Source organism: Gekko japonicus, unplaced genomic scaffold (assembly GCF_001447785.1).
Source record: "Gekko japonicus isolate JY-2015 unplaced genomic scaffold, Gekko_japonicus_V1.1 scaffold1133, whole genome shotgun sequence".
NCBI classification, from domain to species: Eukaryota; Metazoa; Chordata; class Lepidosauria; order Squamata; family Gekkonidae; genus Gekko; species Gekko japonicus.
In genome coordinates this window covers 530,053-541,673 of record NW_015162514.1, presented here as the reverse complement: position 1 = coordinate 541,673, position 11,621 = coordinate 530,053, and the positions used below count along the sequence as shown (strand labels likewise).

Below are 11,621 nucleotides of genomic sequence, written 5' to 3'. Positions count from 1 at the left end.
TATTGGCATAAAGTATTAAACAGTTGCCATTAGGGTAAAACAATCCTATAAAATCTGTGGAAAATAAATAACTTCTAAAAGCATTACAAAGGTATGTCTATTTATATAAGCTTAAATTATAGCAAGATAAAATTTTGCCCAGCCGCAAAACCTTGAATTAAGTTATACAAACTCATTGAACTCAATTAGAATGATCGGGGACATTTTCCCGTTTTATAAGACCATAAAAGAACCTGGCAATTCAATAATCTCCGAATCTCGAGAAGTAAGGAGGTAGTGTAGCTTGCTTCCGTCCGGTTGGCATGCTACCTTGCTAAGGGGGACTTCCAGAAATTTCGCTCGAATGTCGTGTAGCAAATTACAACGTAAAAGTACACCTGCATGTAATACCTACTTTGCTGCCACCACCCTGAATCTTAAAGATGCTTGCTTAACACCCCAATATTCATACCATGGATGCTGTCCTCCACCCCCTCTCTCTCCACACATATCAGGACATGTTACTTAAATTCTTCTCTCTCTGGTTGCTGTATTATTCACTCCTTCAGATTTAAAAACCAAACCAGATTGTTCTTTGAGCTAAAGGTGCACTTAATTTGGCCCGACCATATACGATCGAGAGTTCAAAATACATCTCCTCTGCAGCTGAAGTGCGTTTAGAAGAAGGGGAAGAGTCAGTTTTGATACCCCACTTTTCTCTACCCTAAGGAGTCTCAAAGTGCCTTACAATTGCTTTTCCTTTCCTCTCCCCACAACAGGCACCTTGTGAGGTAGGTGGGGCTGACCGAGTTCAGAGAGAACTGTGACTGCCCCAAGGTCACCCAGCAGGCTTCATGTGGAGGAGTGGAGAATTGAACCCGGTTCTCCAGATTACAGCCTGCCGCTCTTAACTACTACACCATGTAGCCGCCCTGAGCCCGTTCGTGGGAAGGGCAGGGTATAAATGCAATGAAAATAAATAAATAAAATAAAATGTTGGCCGCAGTGTTCTTACTTCCCTAGAGCGAAGACACATCCTTTCTCCTCCTTGAGATTTCGCTTCTAGGTTCTGGACAAAAAGCTGAACAATGATAGCTCAAGCCACTACGCCAACAACATCTTAACAAGGCATCTGCAAGGGACAAAGCTAGGTCCAGTGCCTTACCAGGGACTGCTACAAGAAAACAGAAATCCCCCCAGATAAATATGGAAATTGGAGAATATGTAAAAGTCTTCTACAACTGAACACAGGCAAGCCATGCTCTAATTGTTGGAGAAGCAACACAAATTCCTGTATGTTGTTTCAAAAGAGCCTGCGCATCGAGAGAGAGAGGAAAATCTGAGATGTAATGGTTACATTTTTTACAAAAATGGTGGTGATCTGCCATGGAACAACCCCATGGAAGAAGATAACAGCGGTTACCCGGAACCAATGCTCCCTCTGAACTGTGGAGTCTTGTGAGCAAAAATTCTACTTTGCGAGCTACTGACATTAAAGTTGTGAGCCAGTGATTTGGCCACTGCATAAGTTAGTTTGCTCCGGAGCCATCCTTCCTGAGCTAAGACAAAAATGTGTGAGCCAGAGGCTAAAAAACTGTGAGCGAGCTCACACTAACTCAACTTAGAGGGAACACTGCCCAGGACTGGTGGGAAGAGGCTCGCTGTATGGCCCATTTTCAAAGGGCTCCACCCCACCACCCCATTCTCCACCATTCAAGCCTCGAGGTCCTTGCGAGGGCAGTAAAAGCCCTCTGGACCTTGTTGGCCGCTGCCCTATTGTTGCTGGTTGAGAAGGGCCCCCCATAACAGTTCAAGCTTCAGCGTCCCAAAAATGTAGGTCCATCACTGAACCCAGGAGAGGCGAGAGAGAAGGAAGAGAGCAACTTACCTTATAAAGACCACTGATGAAATGGTGATACTTCAGGCTGTGCTCAAGAGCACCTGCCGTGATCCTTGTAATCCACAACTGAAAGTAAAAAACAAAAAGGAAGACTGAGTTTCCAAGTTCTAGATTCTTTTTTTAAAAATTATTTTTTATTATTTTCTCATGACAAAGAAGAGAAGAGATTGGATTTATATCCCGCCCTTCACTACCTGAAGGAGTCTCAGACCGGCTTACAAACTCCATTCCCTTCCCTTCCCCTCCCCACAACAGACCCAACAGACCTTCCCCTCCCCTGTGAGGTAGGTGGGGCTGAGAGCGCTCTGACAGAAAGGGCTCTTTTTCAAGAACAGCTCTGATCAGAGCTACGGCTTGCCCAAGGTCATCCAGCCAGGTGCAAGTGGAGGAGTGGGGAATCAAACACGGTTCTCCCAGATTAGAGTCTGCGCACTTCACCACTACACCAAACTGGCTCTCAAAAAAAAAAGTGGGATACAGAAGGGAAGAAGGTGAGGGGGAAATATAGATTCATCAAGTTTATTAAATATTATGTATCGTTCCGTACAACAAGTGAAATCAGATGTATTACCAAATGTATTACATAATTCAAATATAGAAACAATGAATACAGCATCAATATTACAGAATTTGGGGTTCGAGTCTCTCTTTAAGGAATGAACAAAAACTCTCCTAAAATTAGCAATAGTATATTAACGATAAAAGAGAACACATCTTTAACAGCTGAATGGCCTTCTATACGAAAAACCTAAATATTGTCTTCATTATTTATCTCAATCCGAATTTTATTCTTACTGATTATTTGAGTACTAATGGAGTACAAAATAAAACACTGAAATTTTTAATCAATAGCTTCATCATCTTCAATGTGATATTCAAATAATTCCAGAACTGAAAAAGAAATAAGTTAATTATTCCCATAGTATGAGTATGGTGTATATATATAGTATGGGAATAATTAACTTTTTTATCATGCACTAGAATCTTGTAAGCGTCTTGGCGACTTTTTGGGTCCTTACCTTCCTCATGTCCCTCTTTTTCAGAGATCTGGCATTCGTAGCGTAGACCATAGCTCTGCGGACCACTCGGACGGCCAAGCCAAAGCAGCGGTTCTTCCGTCCACGGAAGTGCTGAAAGGAGAATGTAGAAGGTGAGGCCATCGTTGATGACTAACGGGTGGGGGCAGGGGTGCCAACCTCCAGGTGTGACCTGGGGATCCCCCAGAATTATAGCTCATTTCCAGACTACAGAGATCAGTTCCCCTGGAGAAAATGAAAGCTTTGGAGGGGGGACTCTGTGGCACTGTACCCCACTGAGGTCCCTGTCCTCCCCAGGCTCCATCCCCAAATCTCCAGGAGTTTCCCAACCTGGATCTAGCAACTCCCAGGTTGTCAACATCTCCTGCCGGTGGCCAGGGGGAACCTGGCCACCCTAGGTGGGCCCCACCTTCTGCCATACAGCACAGAGTCCCACCCTTCCGCTTAGCACCCCGAAAACCCTTAGAACAAGCAAACGCCTTGACAGAGTTGTAAATTTCCATTGACTCTGCTGGAAGATTAATCCACTAACAGCCCAAATCCTCGGCGCGTTTATTAAGACTCCAATCCCATCGCGTTCAACACATCACAATGAAAGTGACAGTGGCTAGGGATATGTACAGCCTATCCCCACCCACCCAGAAACTGGAAATACTGGAGCGTTTTGGAGGGGGGAAATCAGGAACATTTTAAGCATCCTTTTCCTGAATGATCAGAGAGGATACACTTATACCTGACCTTTCTGATCCGCACTCCAAAATAGGAGTATTCAGATACAGCACGGGGACCTAAGCCAAAGGTCCCCGATCTTTTTGAGCCCGTGGGGACTTTGGGAATTTTGACACAATATGGCAGGCACATCCACAAAACGGCTGCCACAGGAAGTAGAGCCAGCCACAGAATAGCTGCCATAGCTTACCTTTGAATCACAGTGAAGATACTTGTGCTCTGGTAGCAGCTGCTGCCAAAGCAATGTTTTTTTAAAAATGCACAGCCAATCAAATCTCCAATGGCCCATCAGAAACCCCGTTGGGCAAAAGCCCCTCTTGGCAGGGGCCTTCATAAGAACATATGACAAGTCCTGCTGGATCAGACCCATAGTCTAGCATCCTGCCTCACACAGTGGCCAACCAGCTCCTCTGGATGCCAAAAAACAGGGCATAGAGGTCAAGGTCTTCCCAGGATGCTGCCTCCTGGCTCTAGGATTCACAGGTTGACTGGCCTCTAAATGTGGAGGTCTCCCTCAGTCACCACGGCTAGGAACTATTGACAGACCTCTCCTCCATGAATCTACCTAATCCCCTTTTAAAGCTGTTTATTCCTGTGGCCATCACTACAACCTCTGGCAGTGAATCCCACATTTTCACCACTCTCTATGTAAAGTAGTATTTCCTTCTGTCCATCCTGAACCTACTGCCCATCAGCTTCATTGGGAGAGAAAGTTCTCCTTGTCAGCTCTCTCCACCCCATGCATGACTGTATAAACTTTTACCATGTCCCCCTTAGTTGTCCTAAACGGAAAAGTCCCAGACTTTGCATCCTATCCTCATAGGGAAGGTGCTCCAACCCCCTAACCATCTTGGTTGCCCTCCTATGTACTTTCCCCAGCTCTGCCATGTCCTTTTGGAGGAGTCTACTTACAATATGCTATACACAGCGGTCAAGACCAAAAGTCCCAACCATTTATCCAAGTTAAGTTTGTGACCCATTTTGTACAGTGCAGGCCTATTAACCTGAGCGGAAACGCCCTCTTGAATAGTTTTGCATAGTTTGTGGAAGGCGATCGGGAGCTTTCCTGACACCTCCTCGGGCAGGCCATGCCATCCCATAATACCTTCATTTTTGGGAACGGTTTTCAAAAATATCTTTTAAACCGCTGGGCGTCCCGCAGAAGGCAGAGCTGCTGTTGTTTTCCGTAGTGCTAAATATTACTTTTTAGCGTCGCGTGGAAGCCGCCTCCGGAGCACGGGGCCCGGGAGGGATGCGTCCCTCCCCCTCCCCATTAAACACGGTAGAAATCCGCTGCAATCGGCCGCGGCAGCGCCGCGTTGCAACGCCCTCTTAAAAACTATCCATGCATGATTTAAAAAAAAAGAAGAGGAAATTCTGAAATATGCACAATTTTCCTTTTAGAAAATGCGAACCCCGGTTGCAAAATGGTACCGGAGGATGGTGCAGCGCCCTTACCCGTGCATGCTGGAGCACGTCGTACTTCCTCCAGAAGCGATCGGTCTTGCGGGTTCGGATCCAAAGGGACGCCGTGAGGAACACCATCGCGGCCCGCTGCAGAGGAGACGAGAAGGACAGCCGGACGCCGCGCGCCCGCGAAGCTCCTTTTCCGGGCTGCAGTGCGCAGGCGCGGGTGAGAGGGGGCGTGCGCCGGGCGATTCTCGGATGGTAGGAGGACGAGTGGATTTACGCAGACCCGTGAGATTTTAAGAGAATCCTGTGCGTGTGTGTGTGTGTGTGGGGGGGGGGTATTTTGAGGGGCGGGGTGGGATTTAGCAGACGGTGTTCCCTCCTGTGATTCCTTACAGTCTTCTTCGTTTTGCTTTGGACAGTTCAGTATTTCAAGTTGCCAGCCTCCAGGTGGGGGCTGGAGATCTCCCGGAATGACATTGGATCGCCAGGTGATAAAGATCCGCTCCCCTGCAAACTACTCAAGAAGACTGCCTACAGTTAGAAGATAATTTCTTCCCGGTGCTGTTTCTTTGTGATGTCAGGACTTAGGAAAGCCAGTTTGGTGTAGTGGTTAGGAGCACGGACTCTAATCTGGGAGAAGCAGGTTTGATTCCCCACTCTTCCACATGCAGCTGCTGGGTGACCTTGGGTGAGCCACAGTTCTCTCAGAGCTGTTCTCTCAAGGGCAGTTCTCGAGAGAGCTCTCTCAGCCTCACCTACCTCACGGGGTGTCTGTTGTGGGGAGGGGAAGGGACAGGAGATTGTAAGCCGCTCTGAGACTCCAAGTGAAGGTCAGAGTATAAATCCAGTCTCTTCTTCTTCTTCTAAAAAGTTTATTCTTGCATTTATTGCAATGGCTTGCTGTTAAGAAGTAATTTTGCCTTCGAGAAAGTCTTGTCGAAACGGGGGAAAGCTAGCAATCCGTTAGCATTGTGAAGCTTGCGCATCAAATTGGATGACATCTTTGTTGGTAAGGTTTGTGCCTGTGTAGGAAGTTGGTTTGAGCCTGGTGCTACAGTCTATAAATGTCAACATACCGCGCTTCAGGAAGGAATCTGTAAAGGATATGACCCCATTCATGAGGTTGGACTGACCTAATGATCCCGTACATGAAATTGGATTGAGCTACTTGTTGGATTTTGGTGAATCTCGAAAACTTACCTGTTGAACTTCGGGACCCAATCCACACTGAATGTTATTTTAGATTAATGCTGCCATATATGAGGTTGCATTGAAATATTTGTTGGACTTGGTCAGTTTACCTGTTAAATTTTGAGAACCAGTTCATTTTTCTATTAGTTCGCTTTAAGAACTTCATCTAGTACATGATGGTCAAGAAACAGTATATTAGTATAATTAGTTGGAAAAAATAGCTGATTAAATATATATTTGTTTTTTAATCATTTGTAGTGATTTCCACAGATTTTTCTCGGTATCTGCTAAACTGCAGGCCAGAAGGTCTGTAGTTTGGCAGTTCAAGACCTGAGTGCCACGTGGTGGAGTGAGCTCTCGTCTCTGGCCCCAGGTCCTGCCAACTTAGCAGTTTGAAAGCACTGTATACTTGGTGCTTGGGGGGAGGAGGCAACAGTGGGAGGGCTTCTAGTGTCCTAGCCCCACTGCTGGACCTCCTGATGGCACCTGGTATTTTTGGCCACTGTGTGACAGAGTGTTGGACTAGATGGGCCATTGGCCTGATCCAACATTGGCTTCTCTTATGTTCTTATGTTCCCCTTTCCGACTGGGCCCTGTTTCTGTTAAGACCTACGTCTCAATGTATGCGCCTGCCCACGGAAGGTAACATTTCATGCACAGATAAAGTGGGCTGTAGTCCATGAAAGCTTCACCCACAATAATGTATTAGAGAATCCCCCCCCCCCCCGGCAATACACAGTTTATTATTTTAAGGTGCCTGAAAAAACTCCTTAGTGGTTTTCTCTGTACAGTTTATTCTCAAGATGAGCAAGTGATAATTAGACCCAGGGATCACACTGCAGCATCTTTGTTTGCGGTAAATGCCTATCCTATTATGGAATTGCCTTACCGTCTGCCTGTGTCTCCATTCCCCCCCCCCACCTTTCTGTTCAATTAGTTCAAGTAGGTCACCTAATTGTGAATAATTGAATCCCACAATGTGGTCCAGTTATCTAGGGCTACAGCATAGCCACATGCTTGCTCACTCATGCCAAGGGTGAATTTCCTTTGTTTATATATAACTAGAAATAAGGCCCGTTGTGGAAATAAATACAATGGGATCTAGAAAGAGGCTCTGGGAGAGTGCTCTGGCTTTGGGCAAACAGTGTTAGTCTGCTTTTAAAACATGAATCTGGGACCTGCACACCACCAGAATACAGCAGATTCCATATGCAACTGACATTCCAACTGCCTTGCGGGGGGAGGGAGTTTGAGGTGTGGAATGGAGTGAAGTCCAGTCAGCTTCCATATGCAAAAGACCAGGTTGTCGCAGCAGTTGTGGTGTGGGCGGGACCCGGGCTTTGCCTTCTGATTGGTGGCATATTATGCTGAGGAGCAGTGCCAGCAGCCATACACTAAGGGAGTGCATTTTAGAATTAGATCTTTGGCACCCACTATTCAATTATTTATATAATAATTGGCAGGACTCTCCTGGCACCAATACATCAAAAATGTCCCTTCCTAGGAGTGCAGACTCCGTGCCTTTCCTGAACTTCTCTGCCGCTGCCCTTCCCTTTCTTCTGTACTCCATTTTCACTTTGCTCTTATCTATTAACCACGCCTGTGTTTGATTTCCCCAACCCAGCCTCCAGGGAATTCAAGGCATGCATGGCTGTCCCCCTGCCATCCTCACAACCACCCTGCGAGGTAGGTGAGGCCGAGAGAGAAGGTCTGGCTCACGATCAGAGCTTCGTGGCTAAATGTGGATTTGAACGTTCTCTATGTTTATAGAGAGCCAGTTTGGTGTGGTGGTTAAGTGCGTGGACTCTAATCTGGGAGAACCGGGTTTGATTCCCCACTCCTCCACTTGCAGCTGCTGGATGACCTTGGGCAAGTCATAGTTCTCCCAGAGCTGTTCTCTCAAGGACAGTTATGGAAAGCTCTCTCAGCCCCACCTACCTCACAGGGTGTCTGTTGTGGGGAGGGGAAGGGAAAGGAGATTGTGAGCTGCTCTAAGGCTCCGAGTGAAGGGCGGGGTATAAATCCAATCTCCTCCTCCTCCTTCTCCTCCCCGCTCTGAGCCTGCTGTGCAGGGAGAATGGGATAGAAAGTGAATGAATGAATGAATGAACGAATGAATAATCTTCGCATATAATTCATAATATAAACTAAAGGTAAAGGTTTCCCTTGCTCGAAAGCCAGTTGAATCCAACTCTAGGGGGCGGTGCTCATCTCCGTTTGGAAGCCAAAGAGCCAGCACTGTCCGGGGATGTTTCCGTGGTCACGTGGCCAGCATGACTAAACATCGAGGCGCACGAAACGCTGTCACCTTCCCACCGAAGCGGTACCTATTTATCCACTTGCAGTTTCTTGCTTTCGAACCACTAGGTTGGCAGGAGCTGGGGCCAGAGACGAGAGCTCACTCTGTCACACAGCACTCGGGTCTCAAACTGCTGAGCCACCGAACTTCCGGTCTGCAGCTCAACGTCTTCACCTCTGAGCCACCCTTAATTCATAATACGGTTGGATGGAAACGTACCTATATACAACAACACTGTGTTGGTGTTATTATAACGGAATAGTTAGACATTGCAAAACTATAAACACATTTAAAATACGGTCCATCAACACTGGATCGGACGAGCCGGGGGGCAGAGTCAGGAGGTAGTGCGGGGCACGGATACGAGAAAACTAGGGGGGCCCAAGGATGGCTTGGCCGGAGATGTCTCCTGAACCAGGCCTCTCAGCTTCCAGCGCTTTGGCTGTCTCCTTCCACCACGATCTGCGTGTGCGGTCCGCTCCCTTGCTCACTAAAAGGTCCATCAAAGAGTAGTGTCCTTTTTCCGCCGCAAGGTGCAGCGGCGTCTTGCCCAGCCAGCCAGCTGCGTTGACGTCGGCTCCGTGGTCTAGGAGGCAGCTGGTGATGCCGACGTGACCGCTACTGGCCGCTCGGTGCAGCGGGGTCAGATGCAGATCGTCCCTTCCATTAATTCCGGTGGCGCCTCCCTCTACCAAGAGGCAGACAATGGGCAGGTGTCCTGCGGTCGCGGCTTTGTGGAGCGCGGAGCAGCCGTAGCGGTCGGTCACGTTCACGTCTGCCCCAGCTTGGAGGAGTAATTTCACAATCTAAAGAGAGAGCGAGAGGGGTTCAGGAAGACCAGCTGCCCATTCAGCATCTGCGTGTTCAAACTGGCCCTGCGGCTGGGATCTGTCTGTACAGCTCACACGTGTCCTGTGTCTAGAGTGGGAAACTACGGATTGGGAAACTCCTGGAGATTTGGGGGGGTGGAGCTGGGGAAGGGAGGAACCTCACCAGGGTATATGCTATAGAGTAGAGTAGGGGTGTCAAATAGGTGCCCCACGGGCCAGAACCGGCCCGTCCAGAGCTCTTATCCGGCCTGCGAGCATCTGGTCATTACCTCTACTGCCAGATGACAGAGGCTGTGCATTATGTCCCTATTTACTGTCCCAGCGCTAATCTGTAACGGGTGGCAGAAGTGGGAGGGTGGGCATCAGGGAGATACTGCGAGGAAATACTGTAAAAGTGTTAATGTTTTAAGCATGTTTGTATTTTGAGTAAAAAATAATATTTTTGTGGGGTTTTGAGTGTGTGTGTGCATGTGCTTGTATGCCCGGAAGTCATGGTGTCTTCTGGTGACCTGTGGTGGGATTTGGACATTTCAGAGAGGTGATTTGATATTGCCTGCCCCTGCCTCCCGGCCTTGGTATTCCTTGGAGGTCTCCCTTCCAATTACTTGCCAGGGTCGACCCTGCTTAGCTTCTGAAATCTGATGAGATCGGGCTTGCCCCGGGATACCCTGGTCAGGGCAAAAATAATATTATTCATTGGGTTTGCCTGAGTCCTTTATAGAGAAGAAGAAGAGATTATACCCCGTTCTTCACTTGGAGTCTCAGAGTGGCTTATAAACTCCTTTCCCTTCCCCTCCCCACAACAGACGCCTTGTGAGGTAGGTGGGGCTGAGAGAGCTCTTTCCAGAACTGCCCTTGAGAGAACAGCTCTGAGAGAACTATGGCTTGCCCAAGGTCACCCAGCAGCTGCAAGTGGAGGACTGGGGAATCAAACCTGGTTCTCCCAGATTAGAGTCCACGCACTCAACCACTACGCCAAACTGGTTTATAACGTTTATATCTCTGGTACCGGGCATCACATTTCACGGCACACATGGCCCAGCCGAACAAAGGGATATTTATGTCAGACCTGGCCCTTGTAACAAATGAGCTCGACACCTCTGCGTAGAGTCTATCCTCCAAAGCACCCATTTTCTCCAGGGGGAACTAGTCTGGAGATCCATTGTAACTCCTGGCGATTTCCAGGCCCCACCTGGAGGCTGGCGACCCTACCAGTGTCAGTGGACCTGAAGCTATCACTCTGCTCAGGCCCTGGTTCTCCCAGGGCAATAGCTAGCCTGTCTTCCCTTGCTGCTGTGGCTCAAGTGGTTAAGACGCTGAACTGCAGGCTGTGGAAGGTCAGTAGTTCAGCAGTTCGAGACCCGGGTGCCGCATGATGGAGTGAGCTCCCATCTCTAGTTCCAGCTCCTGCTAACCTAGCAATTCGAAAGCAAGAAATTGCAAGTAGATAAATAGGTACCACTTCGGTGGGAAGGTAACAGTGTTCCGTGCGCCTTGGTGTTTAGTCATGCCGGCCACATGACCACAGAAATATCTTCGGACAGCGCTGGCTCTTCGGCTTTGAAACGGAGATGAGCACTGCAACCCTAGAGTCGGATTCGACTGGCTTTCGAGCAAGGGAACCTTTACCTTTACCTTCCCTTGCAGAAAAGGTAGAAACAGCTGTCTTGGAATCCATCCTGGCCGGCATCCGCGTATGTCACAGGGCTCTTTTTGTAGCAGGAACTCCTTTGCCTATTAGGCGACACACCCGTAATGTAGCCAATCCTCCAAGAGCTTACAGTAGCCTATGTAAGAAGAGCTCTGTAAGCTCTTGGAGGATTGGCTACATTAGGGGTGTGTCGCCTAATATAGCCACCAGGGCCCAGAGCTTCCAGTAGACCCTGCTGTTGCTCATGTTCCCTGAACACTCCATTGCTGGCGCTCCCCCACTCATGCTCCCTGCTGCGAGCACTGCCCAGCGCCACTGGAGAAAGGGCTGTAGGCAATGCCCCCTCTAAGCTGTGGCGTCTTGTGAGCAAAAATTCTACTTTGTGAGCTACCGGCATTAAAGCTGTGAGCGAGTGATTTGGCTACTGCGTTAGTTTGCTCTGGAGCCCTCCTTCCCGAGCGGAGACCAAAATGTGTGAGCCAGAGGCTAAAAAAAAAAACTGTGAGCCAGCTCACACTAACTCAGCTTAGAGGGAACCCTGGCTGCAGGCGGCTGTGAGCACGGGCAGCGGGAGGGTGTGTGAGCAGAGGAT

The 11,621-nt window shown here is 48.4% G+C and overlaps 2 protein-coding genes across 2 annotated transcripts in view; both read right to left on the bottom strand.

Moving 5' to 3' along the window:
* MRPL20 (mitochondrial ribosomal protein L20) overlaps positions 1–5,264 on the bottom strand; it is a 7,919-nt gene extending 2,655 nt beyond the window's left edge. Inside the window, exons 1-3 of the mRNA XM_015406193.1 lie at positions 5,104–5,264; positions 2,899–3,009; positions 1,868–1,945 (exon numbers count right to left, since the gene is read on the bottom strand). Of these exons, the coding sequence (XP_015261679.1) occupies positions 1,868–1,945; positions 2,899–3,009; positions 5,104–5,190 (276 nt within the window). The 5' untranslated portion in view covers positions 5,191–5,264. The remainder of the gene's footprint in view (positions 1–1,867; positions 1,946–2,898; positions 3,010–5,103) is intronic.
* A 3,655-nt stretch (positions 5,265–8,919) lies between these two features.
* The window catches only part of ANKRD65 (ankyrin repeat domain 65), an 11,355-nt gene continuing 8,653 nt past the window's right edge, over positions 8,920–11,621 (bottom strand). The window contains exon 5 of the mRNA XM_015406185.1: positions 8,920–9,354. Coding sequence (XP_015261671.1) covers positions 8,920–9,354 — 435 coding nt within the window. The remainder of the gene's footprint in view (positions 9,355–11,621) is intronic.